Below are 17,269 nucleotides of genomic sequence, written 5' to 3'. Positions count from 1 at the left end.
CGTCTGGCCGACTGTGTTTCGCTCGTGGTGAGAGCGCGCCACCGCGCCTTCTCGTGCAACCGCGGCAGTGCTAGCCAAAAGGAGGGATATCCTCGAAGTCGCTGACGTAATCTTCCCCGCTACCCACGGTTTCCCCCAGCACCGAAACCCAATACATGAGCGAGGCTGTTCTTGAGCTAACTATCCCCTGAAGCCTTTCAAACTTCTTTTTGATAAGTGACTAGAGTCGGCTATTTATTAACGCATTCGAGAGCAGTTCGGACGTATTTCGAAATCAATAACCGACAATCCCGTGATAACCAGATTTGAAAATCGGATGCTCCAATATACCGATACAAAAACTCTTACTATACACATGTCGAACCGAAGTCTTCATCTTCAAACCAGTTCGTACTACTCTAGTTCCTCTGCGGCCACGCATCAACCAACCCCTCATAAACCGTCACATCACCAAACCTCACCTCCCCACCCTCCACAAAGAAACTAACATCCGTGCTATCCCCATACCAACTCCTCACCCAAGTACTAACCGCAAATCTATCATTCGCATGTACCTCAACAACACCACCGTCAACCACAATCGTCAAATCCAGCGTCTCAACCATGGTCTCATTTCCATGTCCGCCCGCAACATCAAACAAACGGAACTTACCCGATTCATTGTCCGTGGGGATACCGTTTGTAGTCTGTGCCGCGGCAGAAGAGTTCGAACGGTCGATGATCATGCTTTCGTTGCTGAATTGGTAGTAGATGTTTGTGGATTCTTGGGCTCCGGAGAGGATGGTGAAGCCCGCACGTACGTCGTCAGAGCGAGAGGGGAAGGTGACGGAGGCGGTCATCATCCAATGCTTTGACTTTGGGCTTTCGCTGAATTTCGTTGCGTTTGTCATGGATCCGCCGGATTGGGTTATGATGTTCGTGGCATTTTCTTGGAATGCGGCGTAAGGTTCCCGGGCGATCTTCTGGTGGAGGGTTGCGAGCGTGACTGTGCCGTTGTCGTTTTCGCAATCTACTCTCCATGCACCTTGCTCGCGGGAGAGCTCATTGTCGATGACGTTTAGGTGGCCGACGCTGAGTTCACGTGGAAGGAGTAGGGATCCTGTCCAGTTTTGCTGGGGAGTGGGGAACTCATCGGTTAAGGTGCCGTAGAAGTCGCCTGTTAGCCAGAGGTATGTGATGAAGCGATCCGGAGAGCCGCTAGCTTTGCTAGCTTGTGAGTCCGCAGGAAGGACTTTACCAGCAGCAGCGTATGCGGACCGTCCGGCATCGAGTCGTCCAGCCATCGTGGGTTCGAAAGTCAGTTTACCGTCAACAAGCTCTTGCTTTCCGGCAACCCAGAGCATCTCCCTGTTGTCCGAGACTTGAGGTACAATAGGCTCGTAGCTCCATTCCGCACCTATCGTAACAAAGATCTCGCCTTTTGGGTTAGCACCCTGCTCGTCCAAAGCAAAGTAGTTGGCGACTTCAAAGTTGTAGCCCCAGCGTCCAGCCCAGCCCTCATCGGTCCAGGTCGAATTGGCTGCTTCATGCCACCACTCGCCCAAGTACTCCCAGGTTTGGAACAAATCTCTATCTTCATCATCGTATTGGGCATACAGGAAGAGGCTAGGACCCTTGCCATGTACTCCGCCCGAGATAACGGTATACCACGTTCCGTCCCGCTTGCCCAACAAGCCATCAACCTGCGAGTTCTGGAACACGAATGGATCGCGGAAACCGGTGACGTTGACAGCAAACGGGGGGTCAGGGATGACAGGACCAAACTCTGATTTTGTAAAGTTGCGTCCACCGTCCGTAGCAAAGGCGAGTGATTGTGTCTCGCTTCCTTTGGTATACCGGATCGTCCATTGGATTGGCAGGAAGCTGACACTGGTGTACAGCAATGTTGGTGTACCGTTGACTCCCCTCTCAATCACGCTGCCATCGAAGACAGCAACGGGGTCGTTTATGCCGCCAGCGCGGATGAACGGCTCGGAGTTGGGGTTCAGGTCGTTGTATGTAACCAAGTCGTCTGTAGTCGCGCCTGATGCACCCAGATGCAGGTATCCCACGTGGAAGAGGCCGGTTTCAGGGTCGGTGTAGTGCATACACGGGTCTCCGATCTGTCCAAACGCTGGGAGAACGTGGGCCTTTGGTCGCCATGTGTCGAAGAGCGACGCATTAGCTAGAGTGGAGAGATTCGGTGGAGCAGCATTGTAATCAATGGATTCTTGACGAGGAATGATATGGCTTGCTGTTAGTGCTGCAAGAGACACCAAGACAGGAGATGAGCGCCTCATGGTTGTAAGAAATTGAGAGATGACAGAGGTACTTCCGCACGATGCCAACCTGCGATGCCATTCTTATTTCTACAGTCAGATCCATTCTTGCTCCGTCCCCCGATTACCCGCAAATGACGACGATAGTAAGAAAGCGCGCAAAAGCTCCCCCGCAAAAGCACCGGGAGATTACTCGGCTCAACTTGTCATCTCGCTGATTGGTTAGAAAGGTTGGAAGCCTCGCTAGCGAGTAATGTAGGAACCTGTCGGACCGAGAATCGGCTTGGTAGCACCGCGACGCGTCGTGACGCATCGGCTACCATCTTGACGACGGACGCGTCGGAACAGGTTGTGCGAGATACGAGTGTCGGTTGATGCTTGGGCAGATTCGCCCTTACGAGGCAGCAGATTCCTGCTTCTGCTTCGGAAACATGAAGAGAATATCTCCACCTTCAACTCCGGCATTCTTGAGCGGGTTGCCCTCTCCTTCTGTGCAGTTCCCGATTATCTCATCATATCCACAGCGTAGGTAGAAGCGCTCGTTCCCTTTACTAGCCACGACACTTGCATGGACGTCTTCTTCTCTTGCGCGGTCCAGCCCCCAGCTGACCAATTCTCGCCCGAGCGATTTGCCAGCATAGTCTGGATGAACGCCGAGGATGTCGAGATACCAGTTGTTCCTGCGGTCGCCATCCCAGTGGTGCTTGAAGTAGGGCATAGTTTCCTCCAAGATGTTGCGCTTGGTGGGGTCAAGAGCCCGATTTGTCGTTGAGGGAAGAGGCTGGAAAGCATCCGGTCCTGTATGGATGTTAGCATAGGTACCAATTAATCCAGGATAGCTGAAATACTTACCGACATCAACCCACTCGTTCTCCACCTTACGCTTCCCCTCGTCATCACCTTGTCTATTCCAGATAGCTGCGCCAGCAATCTTTTCTTCTCCCTCTACCGTTGTGGTTGCAACAAGAAGTCTCTCGCTGGGTGTCTTCCAGTGCTCCCGCAGGTACTCGGACCAGAATATCTTGACATCGTCTGGGTACTGGTTACGGTGAGGATGCAGGGTCTGGCCAAAAAGCGATTCATCAAAGAATGCTTTGGCCAGGAGAGATGCCATGGCGGGCTCATCGGCCGGTGTTGCCGGGCGGATGGTCATTGTGTGAGGGGTACTCAGGTATAGTGGGGAAAGCGCGAGCAGCAGATGGAAGGCGTCTTCTCATATAGACAAAGCCACGAAGCACTGCCTCACGAAGTTGCGAATAGTACGGGTTGCCTTTAAGACGTAAGAGGAAGGAGAGTGTCTTGTCGGAGAAGTCGCGAAGTGCTCAGCTACGCAGGTCCCAGGATAGAGTTTATTAGTAGAACCCGAAGCAACGGTCCTCAAAGTCATTGGTGGCAGAGAGCGTGGTAACAATCAATCTAATCCAAGGTGAGGTCAAGTTTTCGCTTATGATGTGCGCAACAATGCTGTATTCTCTATACGCTATGCATGCAAAAAGAAACGTGTGGTTCAAGACCATGAGTCCATCGCGAACGCAAAAAAAGAAGTGATGGGTCTTACCGCGACTCGAACGCGGGGCCTCTCGCAAGCTGTGCTTGGGTTTACCCCTAGGAATTGTTAGAATGGAAAGGGAGCGAATTGTGTTCAGTGCGACTTACTAAGCGAGAATCATACCACTAGACCTGGTGATTGTTAGATGGTGTTGACGCTGAATGGTGTGGTGATGTGGGCTCACCATAAGACCGTAACACGTGATTTGATGGCGATTTGAGGAATTAAATAAAATATAATCTAGTTAAGAATGCAATCGAAAATGGCTGGGGCGCTGGTGAGGTTAGGGCGCTCACGATGCTCCACCATTAGCGAACCCTCGAGAACATGTGTCCCACTCCGAACTCCGAGAGTGGAGAATACGCATAGGCTAGTAAGGCTAGAACTGCGCCCTTCAAGAGCAACGTCGCGAAGGCAGATTAGTATTTGAAGCAAACAGAAACGTGTTGCAATTAAGCTTGGTACACCAACTGCATCTGAAATCTTCACTGCACCTTCGAAAACCACTTTATGCCTCCGCAGTACAAGAGGACACACATCGGCATGCCTGAGCTTCCAAACATACATATCCGCGACGCCGAATTCCCCGCCGACAAGCAGGTGGTAGGGCGGCTGTTCAGGGCGTACGCGGAGTCATTGCCCATCAGCCTCGACTTTCAAAATTTCGACCACGAGTTGGCGGAACTACCTGCTAAATACGCAACTGAAAAGGGAGGGGCTGTTTGGCTACTGGTCTCCTCGGCAGAGGAGGGGGAAAGTCACGAAAGTACCGCCGGCTTCAGCACCACAAGAGAGAACGAGCGAGCCATAGGATGCATAGCCATCCGACCCTTCTTCGCTACGCCCACCACGGCTGAATCTGCAGCACTACTAGCAAAATCGACATCACCACCCACCAAGACATGCGAGCTCAAGCGCTTGTTTCTCGCGCCAGAAACGCGGGGAATGCGTCTCAGCAAGCCATTGATGGAAATTGCGCTCTCGCATGCGAAGAAACTGGGTTATGAAGAGATGCTGCTCGATACACTTCGCAGCATGAAACCTGCAAGAAAGTTGTATGAGAGGTACGGGTTTAAAGAGATTGACAGCTATTATGAGAACCCAGAGGACGCAGTATTCTATCGCTTGAAGCTCTAATGTCGCGTTGACTGGACTGTAGTCGCGTCGCGGGACGGGTGGACAAAAGTAATTAAAGTTCAGGCGTGATCGCGCGTCGAGAACATCGTCATCGATTTTCCACTTAGCGCGTCCCCTTCATCGCGACCGCGTTCCACTGCATGCGGTCATCACCACATACCCCTGGCGCTAGATACAATACCATCGTTCCCATTGATCCTGTTCTTAAGCAATACTTCTCATCGCACGCGACATGACCGTTTCCCCTGTTACCAGCGCCATGTCTGGATCGCACTCTACACCCGCTTCATCGCCACCACCAGCCGACATGGATTCAGAGAGTGTACCGCAGTCGATGCAGCGGGAGGAGAAGCGCATGAGAACGCAACGCGAAAAAGATGACGCGAAACGCGAAGCAAAACTAGAGAAGGAGAGGCAAGAAGACATCAAGAGCGGCAGGGAAGTACTCGACAAGAAGTTCCAGCAATTGGAGTTCTTGATGAACAAGAGCAAGGTCAGTTCATCTCTGAGACAGTGTGTTATATTGCTCCGAATGATTACTAACGTATAGCAGCTGTATGCATCGGTCATGCTTGCGCAGATGCAGCAGCAAGAAGAACAGGAGCACGAGCAAGACGAGAAGACGAACGGACAGACTTCGAAGCGCGAAAGGATTGCCGATACAACAGCAGCAGCATCGCAGCGACGAGCTACGCGCGGATCCACGGCCAACGGCGCGACAACGGCGAAGCAGGAAGAAGAGGACGCGACACCAAAGAAACGCGCGGGCAGACCAAAGAAGACAGACACCAAGGGCCGTGGTAAACCCAAGAAGCAGACTTCGGACATAGCGAGCTACTTCAGCAAGGCTGATTTAGAAAAGAAGGCGGGCAATCAGGACGTTGGAGAGGCCTTGAAAGAAGCAGCAGAGGATGACAAAGACAATGTCAAGACAGGGGACATTGGCATGACAGACCTCAAGTCTGCGCGGCAGCCGAAGCTGGTCACCGGAGGTACTATGAGATCATACCAACTTGAGGGCCTTGAGTGGATGGTGTCACTCTACAACAACGGCATCAATGGCATTCTGGCAGACGAGATGGGTCTGGGCAAGACCATCCAGACAATCGCTATGCTCGCACATCTATGGGAGAACAAGTCGTACGGGCCATTCCTGATCGCCGCGCCGCTCAGCACCACAAGTAATTGGGTTGCAGAATTTGAGAAATGGACACCCAGCATGCCGGTTATGCTATACCATGGTGATAAGAAGGAGCGCGAAAGGCTGCGCAAGACTAGGCTACGGAACCCCGGTACCGCCGACTTCCCCATCATGGTCACCAGCTACGAGATCTGCATGAACGATCGCAAGTACCTCACGAGTTTTGGCTGGCAGTTCATCATCATCGACGAAGGACATCGCATCAAGAATCTTGACTGCCGGCTTATTCGCGAATTGCAACAGTTCCAGTCCGCAAACCGTCTCCTCATCACCGGTACGCCATTGCAGAACAATCTTGTGGAGCTGTGGTCACTGCTGCATTTCCTTCTGCCCACGGTATTCGATAAGTTGTCCACATTTGAGAGCTGGTTTGACTTCTCTGGGCTGAAAGACAAATCGAGCTTCGAACAACTGTTATCGGAAGAGCGACAGCAGTATCTGGTCAAGTCACTGCATGCTGTTCTGAAGCCATTCTTGCTGCGACGAGTCAAGACAGATGTCGAGAGCTTGATGCCCAAGAAACGCGAGTATGTGTTGTACGCCCCGTTGACTTCAATGCAACGCGAGCTGTACCAGGCGATTCTTGATGGCACTAGTCGATCCTATCTCGAAGAAAAGGCTGTTGAACGATTGAGCATTGGTCTAAGCAGTCGAGCAGGAACGCCATTGAGTATCCGCAGTAATAACGGTAGTCTCAAACGTAAAGCCTTGAGTAGCAGGGAGACACCAAGCAAGAGCGCGAAGACGTCTCGAGCAGGTACGCCCGCATCTGTCGCCTCAACGAGAAGCCGAGGCCGGCCCAAGAAGAACTATGAAGAAGTGAGCGATGACGAGTACTTCGATGGTCTAGGCAAGGAAGAATCCGAGGAAGAAGAACAAGACCTGAGCTCTGATGCTGAAGAGGAGAGAACGCGAGCCGCGACTTTTGAGATCGCAAAGCGTCAGCTCATGCAGAAGAAGCTCGGTAACCCCATCATGCAGCTCCGACTGTGCTGTAACTCGCCATACAACTTCTTCAACCCTTTCATACGAGCAGACACTGACGGAGCCGAAACCTTCGCATCGGAGACAGAACCCGATGAGACTATCGTGTCAACTTCTGGCAAGATGCTCCTCCTCGATGCACTTCTCCCCGAGCTGATACGTCGCGGCCACAAGGTCCTGATCTTTTCTCAGTTCACCACCACCCTGGACCTCCTAGGCCATTACCTCGACCTACGCTCCTGGAACTACGCCCGTATCGATGGATCTGTCGCACAAACAGACCGTCAAGACCAGATCCTCGCCTTCAACAAGCCATCTACCACAAAGGAGGCTGCGGACATTTTCATCCTTTCCACCCGCGCCGGCGGCCAAGGCATCAACCTCGCAGCAGCGGATACAGTCATCCTCTTCGACAGCGACTGGAACCCTCAACAAGACCTCCAAGCCATGGACCGCGCGCATCGCATCGGTCAAACCCGCAACGTCATCGTCTACCGCTTCGCAACGCGCAACACAGTCGAGCAGAAATTGCTTGAATCTGCAGAAGCAAAGCGTCGGCTTGAAAAGCTTGTCATTAGAAAGGGTGGTGTGCGGAATGACCGGGGCGGGACTCGGGGTAATGAGAAGGAGCAAGAGGTTGAGGTATTACAGAAGCTTCTCAGGAGAAGCGATGGAGAAAAGTTTGATGTCGAGGCTACGGAAAGTGGGAAGGTGTTGGGGAAGGAGGAGTTGGAGATTCTGTTGGATAGGAGTGATGAGGCGTATGAGAGGGCGGAGAAGGGATTGGATATTGGTGGTGAGGGTGCTGTCTTTCAGGCTGTGGGGAAGAGAGAGGAAGGTGCTCTCATGGAGGGACTCAGAGCGTAGTAAATTTAGCCATCTTTGTTTTTCAATACCCAGCATGTTTACAAAAAGACCTAGGCGTATCTTTTGGTGGTGTTGTGACTTGGACGGTGGATCCTCGGGTGACTGGGTGGCTGCTTCCTCCCTTGCAGGTCAACGCGTCATGGGCGCGTCGCGATACCCCGCTCTGCAGCCCTTCTATTGTCCTCATACCAAATATCAGATTTACGACTGAGATCGAACGATGGGGTTTTTTCTGTGCGGTGCATGCCCCATGGACGCCCAAGGCATTGCGCCTCATTAAAGCTGGTCAGCGGACAGCCTCGCGCGACGCGGATGACAGCGGCTAATACATGCTTTCGGAACAGGCCAACTTACCCGGTAACGCAACCCCATCATGGATGGTACCTTGCATCGAACTTACTCTCCAGATGTCAGAAAACCTTTAATTATGACGTTCCGGCATTACCATGTCATCGATACTATCAAATTTCGGTATTGTCGGCATCTTGCATTTAGCCTTTTTCAACACGTTCTCAATTCTACGAGACACACGTGGGCATGTGCCGGGAAATGCTTCAGATGCCCCACAACACCACTCGCTTGGTTGCATGGAGCATCCACCGTGCTTCTTTGCGGCTACGAGTACGACTATATTGGACGACGCAATGACAGCTGGATCCGCGTACCGGGCCATGACGCCAGAGAGCAATTGGAATGCACACATTAACCTCAATATCCCCCACAACTTCTCAATTCCTCCAGAAATGATATTCTCGGATGGTCTCCCACACATGCGCAATCGCAACAGGCCCCACAAAGATACCCATCGGTTGGCCTCCATATTAGCAATAACGTGGATATCTGCAAACACTTGTACAACCATCAAAGCTTACAGTTTCAATTTAGAAGACGAGTTTGGTACTGTCGTTCATTGGTCTGTTGCATTTTCTCAGATTCGAAGGAGCCTCACATGCACGCGGGCCAAGTACTCAGTAAATCCATCTGCTATATTGAGTGGACATGTTTTTCATTATCGCCTGGCAGCATCTCCCTAGCTTCCGGGAGGCCATGTGGAAGTGTGATTAATACCTGGGTTTGCTCACTGGAAATGTCTGGTTTACCTGGTATCTCATCGACCTTTGCAGAAAGTCTACCATGCATTGGAGACTGATCAGCCTGGCAGGAGCTTTGAGCCTCTCCGGAGTTTCAGCTCTAGCTGACCCGTCAATTAAAACCACTCTCGTTGTGCATCCACAAGGACCTCTCCACGTATCAGAAGGCATCGAAGATACCGTTGCGCAACATATCGAGAAACGCAACACTACGACACCAAATCTGTACTCTCGCTCTCTTCACTACTTGTTCCCTCGACAAGCGACGGGACGCTGTGGTGCTGATTTCAGTAACCAGAGATGCGGTGGTAACCAATGCTGCTCAAGCTATGGCTACTGTGGGACTGAGTTCGAGGTATGCGCTGTCCCAACATCTCGAGTTCACGCAAGCTTACGGGGGTCTCTTTAGCACTGCGGAGTCATAGTCGGATGTCAGCCTGACTTCGGAAGATGCGGTGATGCAGCACCAGAGCCTACCACAACACCTACGCCCACACCGACTCCCACCCCTCTGCCACCCACAAGCTCAGTCCCTGCCCCCTCGAGCTCATCTGCACTCCCACCACTCCCCTCTGGCACGCTTATCCCATCGACGAATGGGCAATGCGGAAACGCGACCACGTGTGCCGGCTCCGCCTTCGGAAGCTGCTGCTCGGAGTACTACTATTGTGGTAATTCCATAGACTTCTGCGGCACTGGTTGTCGTCTTGGCTTTGGGACTTGCGGTGGCGTGGCACCGCCGCCAGGTTCTTCCTCCTCTGCGCCGGCCCCTGCCCCCAGCAGCTCTTCAACTCCACCGTCGCCCACGCCGACTACTACTTCCACACCAGCACCGATACCAACGACTAGCCGGACCTCTTCTGCGGCGCCTGTTCCGACTAATGTCAGTACTGGCGGACGGTGTGGAGCAGATGGGAATGGTCAGACCTGTACGGGTAGTACTTTCGGGAGATGCTGTTCAAGCTATGGGTGGTGTGGCAATGATGAACTTGACTACTGTAGACTGTCGTGGGGTTGCCAGCCGCAGTTCGGAACGTGTACTTAGTCATAGCCTTATCAACGGTGTAGCAAAGTCCGTCAAGCTCGTTGATGAGTGCAGTAACGGCCTTGGTGAGCTTCAAGAGAGCATACACGGAAGCAAAGAGTTGTACATAGATTGTGCTGGCATAAACATCTCATCTATACATAACAGCTTCGCTATCCGAAGAACATGCGTCCGTCTTTGTTTCCCCGTGTAAAATTTCCTCCTAAATGGTTGATGTCACTGGAGAGTGCCGCATGTGCAAACTTGAGCCTCGTTACATACATTGGTTGCGGAGAATGCCATATTACGTATGACAAAAAAACGACATTAGCATTAATGTAAAGTGCTCCTAAGATCTCGAACTGTCGCACTGCTGTCAGGACAGCTTTGACGCTTCCGCCAAACCTAATCGTAAATTCTGCATCCATCGTGAAAGGCCTAGGCACAACTTTGCAGGCCTTTCAAGTGGATACTCTAGTACCTTGAACCTGCTCAGCATTGGTGTCTACCGGCAGCATGGTGCTCTATTCAGATGGTCGATCATGAGGAACTGAGCTTGAGGATGTGATTGGCCATGCGCTTGTGCACGATCAAAGCGCACGCTACGGTGAGACAACTACTACCTTCTGATTCCATAGTGCGTCCCAGTTAACCCACGAGTACCGGCAATGTTGGCGTGATGACACTCCTGACGGAAAATATCGGCTGCGGTAGACCTAACGAATGCGAAAGATCTACCTAGGTATGTAGCGCCAGGGTGAACGACAGGTACTAGTGTGTCTAGATCTTGAGATCGAAAAAGAAAAGTATGGGGAAAATGCCCTGCGCAAACAAATCTTGGTAGCGGAGATGGGAGCAGTGGATGAAGGACTCCATGCCGATCTCTGCCGGTAACATCGCGTGCCTCCACACCTGGGCATCTCCTCGGTTTTTGTGCAAAGTGCTACACTTCACAGCCACATGCGTCCCCAGCAGCGCCTCCATTCGCAACCCAAGAAAACTAGTATACAGTTGGCACACTGCAACATCGATCAAGTGCGTCTGTGACGTATGATCTTGGCAGCCTAGGAGAGCAGAGAGTTTACCATCAACGTCGCCGTCATTGGCCCAAGGCGCTTTGACCGAGGCAACTTTCCAAATATTTTACTGCCCGTCTTTTGATAAATTTCCTTCAGGGGTGTCTAAGTTGCATCGGAAGTAGCGTTGTGCAGATCTCACGATGCTTTGGTATACGGGAAGCTGACCGTTCTCCATAATTGGGTACGGGCTTTGATCCTGTCGGTTCGGGCGCGCTAACATCCGGAGGGTACCCCTGGTAAGTACCGCCAACTACCGCATCGTGCATACCAACTTCAGCCAGGTCTTAGACCTTTGGGGACGGCTAGTATCATAACTCTCGCAGGTGCCTCCTGTTCGGCGCGGGTGGCGGTTGCTTGATATTGGCCACAATCCCACTTTCTCCCCATCTGACCTTTCTTCCTCGGGCACTACCCCGGATCCATAGGTAATAGTCTGGCGCCTAAGGTTCCGATCGAGAGCAGTTCACGAATCACAGGCGGGTGGTTGTCATCTCCACATGCTCCCGTGCAGCCCAAAGCGTCCCTGGAGATGGCCGACGCCCGTTGTGTACTATCGACCAAGAGATCGACAGCGGGGTCTTTGTTGAACGACCAGGTCAACCGCGGCCATGCTCACGTCGCCGATGCGCGTCATGCAGACTATGGGTGACAGCAAACGTGATGGCGATGTTGGGTACGTACCTGCAGATTGGTATATAGCATGCCCGACCCATCTGGTCTATGTTGTATTGCCAGCATCAAGTCTTCTCATCAATCACAAACATGCACTTCTCTTCTCTTCAATTAGCTTTGATCGCCGCGGCGCCCCTTGCCAGCGCTTGGCCAACTGCCATCTTGGACGCTGCTGGTCATGATCCCGAGCTCCTGAAGCGCGCCGAGGAGGCCGCGAGACTGGTGAAGCTGCAAGGCCGTCAAGGTGGTGCAGGTGCTGCAACAGCCATCTTTGAGCCAGTACCTAAATTCGACGCAAAGGCCCAGTACATCAACATCTCCAAGGGCAGCGGCCACGAGTACGTTGCTCCAGGAGCGGATGACCTCCGAGGACCTTGCCCTGGTCTTAACGCTTTCGCCAACCACGTAAGTCCTCCACTGTGTCCTACTTAGCTGACGATACTAACACGTTAAAGAACTACCTACCCCACAATGGATACGCCACTGTTGCACAATACATCGAAGCCACCCAAAAGGTGGTAGGCATGGGCCCCGTCCTGTCGACCTTCCTCTCAGTTCTTGGTGGTGCCCTCGACGGTGACCTTCTTAGCTGGTCGATGGGTGGCACGCCATCCATCGCGCAAGCAGGCGTCACAGGTACCCTGGGCAATGGGTTGAGCGGCTCCCACAACAAGTACGAAGCCGATGCTTCACCAACAAGGCCCGACCTTTACCAGGCTGGCAACAACTACAAGACTGTCGCTAGCCAGTTCCAAGAGTTAATTGACTACTCGCCCGGTGGTGTCGTCACCTTGGACAGCTTGACTGAGTTCCGAAGCCACCGCTTCGATGTGCAGAAGCAGACCAACCCCTACTTCTTCAACGGACCATTCTCCGGTGTGTTGGTGCAACCTGCTGCGTACACCTTCATCTTCCGCTTCATGGCCAACCACACTGCTCAAGATCCCACTGGTATCCTTCCATACGACGTCCTCAAGTCATGGTTCGGTATTGAGGGAAACAACGGCAACTACAGGGCTGTTCAGGGCGGAGAGAAGATCCCAGAGAACTGGTACCGTCGTGCTCTTGAGTACCCTTACGAGACCACCTACTTCCTTGCGGATGCTGTCAACGCTGCTCTTCTCCACCCCAAGTTCCTTGACATTGGCGGGTATGTTTATCTTCCTCCTATATTTTTTAGAGCACATACTGACACACTTTCAGAAACACTGGTACTCCCAACTCTTTCGTCGGTGTTGATGTTGCCGACTTGACTGGCGGTGTCTTCAACGGCGCTTCTCTCCTCGAGGGCAACAACCTTGGCTGCTTCGTCTACCAGGCATCAGCCCAAGGCAAGGCCGACATTCTTCTCGGACCCCTCAACGCCCTCACCAGTGCCATCGGAAGCCTGATCGGACCTCTTGGCTGCCCAGAGTTGATGACGCTCGACAAGAACTTGCTCAAGCAGTTCCCCGGCTACACCAAGTCGCCCGTCTACGGTTAGAACAGGTAGAAAAGGAAAGGAATAATGTATATAGTTAGTAAGATGTCAGGTGTAAAGACGTCCTGACAGTAGTATAACGAAATGAACATAATGACACGACTTCACAACCTCTGACCTCTCCTTGCGATGCTTTCAATTGTGTGTTGCCCCTTGCTAAAGCAAAGGTGTTGAGGAATATTATGGTTCATGACTTTTGCTTTTCGCCGCCAATGAAGTCACGAATGGTCTGTTCGAGCCCAACGTCTTCACTAAACCCTAGATCTCTCGCTCTCGCCGTATCGTACTTCGCCGGCCAGCTCAATACGATCCTCTGCGTAGTTTCATCTCTCTTCTCTTTCACCAAAGCTCTCGTCTCCTTTCCAGCGACCTTTTCCAAAGCGTCCAAGATTTCTCCGCTCGTAGCTGTGTAACCGGGTAACAGCACTTGGCGGAAGTGCCCAAACTTTTCCGCCGGAACTTTAATGGCATGCACGAGGTTTGTCGCCAGCGCGCGCGGTGAAGTAAGCCATATGCCAATGCTGGGGTCGACTGGTAGCTCTGACTCTTTTCCATGGATCGGCTCGCGTACAATGCCAGAGACGAAGGACGAAGCCGCAGCAGTTGGTGCGCCTGCTCTTACGAAGACAGTTGGCAGGCGCACGACTCGTCCGTCAATAAGCCCGCGCCGCGAATAGTCGTTGAGAAGGAACTCGATCATGAGTTTCTGTGTGCCATAGCTCGACTCCGGCATAGGCACAATGTCCGTCTCTGTGGCTACGTTTTCTACTGCTTTTCGTCCGAAAACTGCGCAGGAAGACGTGAAGACTACTTTGATTCCTGGTCGCTTGATCCTGATTGTATCCAGTAGCTGGCGTACAGATTCGAAGTTGACTTTGAGACCAAGCTCAAGGTTCGCTTCGCTACCACTCGACATGATGCCATGTAGAATATATACGGCATCCGGTGATTGGGCGATGAGGTCTTCGCATGCGGAAAGCGAGGTGAGATCTGCCGACGTGCATTGCACGTTCTGCGACGATGTTGGATTGGGAGGCGGGTTAACGTCGGCTAAAATGAGTGCATCTGCGGTGTTTGTCTCGATGAGTTTCTTTGCCAGAATTTGGCCGACAAAGCCGCCGGCCCCAGTGATTAAGACTTTCATTTTAATCTCTGAACGACGAATGCGAATTTGGAGTAGGATTTCGAGTAAGGCTTGGATTCAGGTCTCTTACCACTGCTGGATGATGCCGTACTTAACATTGTCGACGGTTCGGTGACGATACCGATGTACAAAGTGGGGAAGTGTGGGGACGGCGCCTGCCCCGGATCATTGTCGGCCGAGTTTGTACCTACTGCCTCTTCATAACGAAGGATTCTCAACCATTACGCCATGCATGCGCGTTTCCATACATTCTTACTGAGCGCAAATATCTCTCGGTGTCGTACGTCTTATAGTTCATCCATTCCAGGTTAATACACCGCGATGTCAGCATCCAAGAGCCTAGTGAAAAACCTGCTCGTAATTTCGTCGGTTGAAGACCCCGATGGGGTGCATGCAGCTATGACATGACTAGTGACGACGTTGATCCGTGATAATCTGGGGTACTGGGAAAGGTACAAATAACCATGATGGGGTAACGCCAATCCCCACCTCCGCAGTCTTCTCATCCATCAACCATGGCGCTCGCTGCAGCACTCCTCCTCGGACTCAGTCAACTTCAACTAGTGACTGCTGTCAGCTCTCTGCATGTCGACACATCTTCTGGACCGGTTGAAGGCTTTACAGATGACATCACACCAAACGTAGCACAGTACTTGGGTATACCCTTTGCCGAACAGCCTGTGGGAGCCCGACGCTGGTTGCCACCGGCTCCAAAGTGCAGAGCGAACGAGCCGCTCAAAGCAACCAACCTAGGGCCTTCTTGCCCCCAGTTCGAAGGCGATGCACCTAATGTCTGGTTGACGGACGCGCCAGAGTTCATCATCTCGCCACGCGACTACCAATCAGAGGAATGTCTAAATCTTAACATCTGGGCTCCTTTGTCTACCTGTGAGACCGATAAAGACGAGTCGGAGCCGTTACCCGTCCTGGTCTGGATTCATGGTGGAGGTTTCGTGACGGGCGGACCGACGGTGCCCTACCAGGTCCCAGCCAGATGGGTGGAACGAACAGGAAAGCACATTGTCGTTGGGATCAAGTAAGTCTCGCTCAATTTATATGACCCAACACATGTCTTACCAACACCACAGCTACCGTTTGAACATCTTTGGCTTTCCCAATGCCAAAGCCCTTGCCGATGACGAACAGAATCTGGCCTTCCTAGATCAGCGTCTCGCTCTAGAGTGGATGTAAGTGTGCATACGTGAACTTGTCATGGACCAGTTTATTATACCCATTTCTTCTTCTCGGATCTATAGCTTCTTTAAGTCATGGACCAGAAACTTACTCATCTTGCAGTCGCGACAACATAGCCAACTTCGGTGGTGATCCAGATCGTATCACGCTCTGGGGCCAGTCTGCAGGCGCCATCTCTGTCGATTACTACAACTTCGCTTATCCCGAAGACCCTATTGTCTCGGGCCTGATCATGAACTCTGGATCGTCTTTCCTGTCGATCGAGAGCGCTGATACCCAGCAAACGAACTTCACCTTCGTCGCTCAACACTTCGGATGTGACGAGACCGATGCCGATGCCGAAATCGACTGCCTGCGCAAGATCGAATCGAGTGACATTGAGAGCTTCTTGAAGGAATACTCTGACAATGGCACTTCGCCGGGTGTGAGATTCGTCCCAGTCGTCGACAATGTCACGGTTTTCTCCAACTACACGGAACGCGCTCAGGCTGGGAATTTTACACTCAAACCGGCGATCATTGGAACAACAGATAACGAGGGTAGCGCCTTCCCCGCATACAACGCGACATACGGGCCACCTCAGGCTGAGGCCGATGCTGCAACTGCTTCAAACTTCCTCTGCCCAATTGTGAAGACGACCTACGATCGCATGGCAGCCAACACGACTACCTTCCGCTATCTGTACGCTGGCAACTTCAGTAACATCGCGCCTCGATTCTGGCAGGGTGCATTTCACTCGTCTGATCTTCCGCTATACTTCGGTACTTACGGTATTGCGAGAGGCAACGGTACCGATTTCGAAAGGGAGGTAAGCGAGCAAGCGCAAGACTACTACCTTGCTTTCGCGGAGGATCCAGTCAACGGGCTACCCAAACTGGGATGGGAAGCCTACAAGTCCAGTGGCGAGGGAGTGTTACTTGGTTATGATGGAGAGGTTACGCAAAGCATCGCGGCAAGCGAACTAGAGAGTGCGTGTGATGGACTGACGCCGAATGGCAACCCGCTGCCGCCGTTGTGAAAGAACAAGACCCAGGCTTCTTGTAGGATTGCGGCGTAGCGAGAGCGTCGTGTAAGACCAAGAGCTTGCTGTTCCAGTTATTCCGCATGAATCCCACAATATGATATATTGTCGAAATCTCCTGCGCCGCTACATTCATTTCCATGCAAGAGATCGATCGCACCACGTTCGCGGCCCAAGAACCGTCTCCCCGCCTTCCTTCGCTTATCTCTCATCTTGCGTATCGAGCTCGGTAGAAGATCCAAATGCAGTCTCAGGTATAAGCCTGCAGACATGGATATACGCAAGAGATGTTCAGTAACCGTGACGAGATTTGAGAAAGTTCGGCTACAGCACCCCATGCTGACCTCCATATATAGCTCAAGCCACCCGGTATAGCAGGCGTTCTCGTAATAGGGCACGGTTCTATGAAACCGAAGACCCTGGACCCTTGTCATCTCTGATCTGACAGCGGCCCGTAAAAGCAACTCGGCTTCTCATGCACGTCGTTCACACATGGGCAGCCACCAAAAGACGGCTCGGTGTAGCCGATATGAGATATTCACAGGGGGTTCACGGTTGCTTCTGGGCG

General features: G+C 52.3%; 7 protein-coding genes and 1 non-coding gene across 8 annotated transcripts; 4 read left to right on the top strand and 4 right to left on the bottom strand.

The window, feature by feature from the left end:
• Positions 1-398: 398 nt before the first annotated feature.
• On the bottom strand, positions 399-2,279 carry J4E92_006351 (uncharacterized protein; the record flags this gene model as incomplete). Its single annotated transcript, XM_051497720.1, has 1 exon — positions 399-2,279. The coding sequence occupies one exon, from the start codon at positions 2,277-2,279 to the stop codon at positions 399-401; it is 1,881 nt and encodes a 626-aa protein (XP_051352367.1).
• A 373-nt stretch (positions 2,280-2,652) lies between these two features.
• Positions 2,653-3,411, bottom strand: J4E92_006350 (uncharacterized protein; the record flags this gene model as incomplete). Its single annotated transcript, XM_051497719.1, has 2 exons — positions 2,653-3,056; positions 3,111-3,411. The coding sequence occupies 2 exons, from the start codon at positions 3,409-3,411 to the stop codon at positions 2,653-2,655; spliced, it is 705 nt and encodes a 234-aa protein (XP_051352366.1).
• Positions 3,412-3,813: 402 nt separating this feature from the next.
• On the bottom strand, positions 3,814-3,940 carry J4E92_006349. Its single transcript has one exon. It is a non-coding gene; the product is annotated as a tRNA-Thr (tRNA).
• A 377-nt stretch (positions 3,941-4,317) lies between these two features.
• J4E92_006348 (uncharacterized protein) lies at positions 4,318-4,944 on the top strand (the record flags this gene model as incomplete). The annotated part of the gene is made up of 1 exon (XM_051497718.1): positions 4,318-4,944. The coding sequence occupies one exon, from the start codon at positions 4,318-4,320 to the stop codon at positions 4,942-4,944; it is 627 nt and encodes a 208-aa protein (XP_051352365.1).
• Positions 4,945-5,176: 232 nt separating this feature from the next.
• On the top strand, positions 5,177-7,996 carry J4E92_006347 (uncharacterized protein; the record flags this gene model as incomplete). Its single annotated transcript, XM_051497717.1, has 2 exons — positions 5,177-5,437; positions 5,498-7,996. 2 exons carry the CDS (start codon positions 5,177-5,179, stop codon positions 7,994-7,996), a joined length of 2,760 nt encoding a protein of 919 aa, XP_051352364.1.
• Positions 7,997-11,952: 3,956 nt separating this feature from the next.
• J4E92_006346 (uncharacterized protein) lies at positions 11,953-13,345 on the top strand (the record flags this gene model as incomplete). Its single annotated transcript, XM_051497716.1, has 3 exons — positions 11,953-12,267; positions 12,318-13,012; positions 13,066-13,345. The coding sequence occupies 3 exons, from the start codon at positions 11,953-11,955 to the stop codon at positions 13,343-13,345; spliced, it is 1,290 nt and encodes a 429-aa protein (XP_051352363.1).
• Positions 13,346-13,529: 184 nt separating this feature from the next.
• J4E92_006345 (uncharacterized protein) lies at positions 13,530-14,486 on the bottom strand (the record flags this gene model as incomplete). The annotated part of the gene is made up of 1 exon (XM_051497715.1): positions 13,530-14,486. The coding sequence occupies one exon, from the start codon at positions 14,484-14,486 to the stop codon at positions 13,530-13,532; it is 957 nt and encodes a 318-aa protein (XP_051352362.1).
• A 515-nt stretch (positions 14,487-15,001) lies between these two features.
• On the top strand, positions 15,002-16,698 carry J4E92_006344 (uncharacterized protein; the record flags this gene model as incomplete). The annotated part of the gene is made up of 3 exons (XM_051497714.1): positions 15,002-15,522; positions 15,575-15,673; positions 15,783-16,698. 3 exons carry the CDS (start codon positions 15,002-15,004, stop codon positions 16,696-16,698), a joined length of 1,536 nt encoding a protein of 511 aa, XP_051352361.1.
• Positions 16,699-17,269: the final 571 nt, after the last annotated feature.

This window comes from Alternaria infectoria (assembly GCF_024043175.1).
Source record: "Alternaria infectoria strain BMP 0036 chromosome Unknown scaffold_9, whole genome shotgun sequence".
NCBI classification, from domain to species: domain Eukaryota; kingdom Fungi; phylum Ascomycota; class Dothideomycetes; order Pleosporales; family Pleosporaceae; genus Alternaria; species Alternaria infectoria.
Note: the sequence above shows the minus strand (reverse complement) of the source record. Positions and strands in the feature narration are given on the sequence as shown.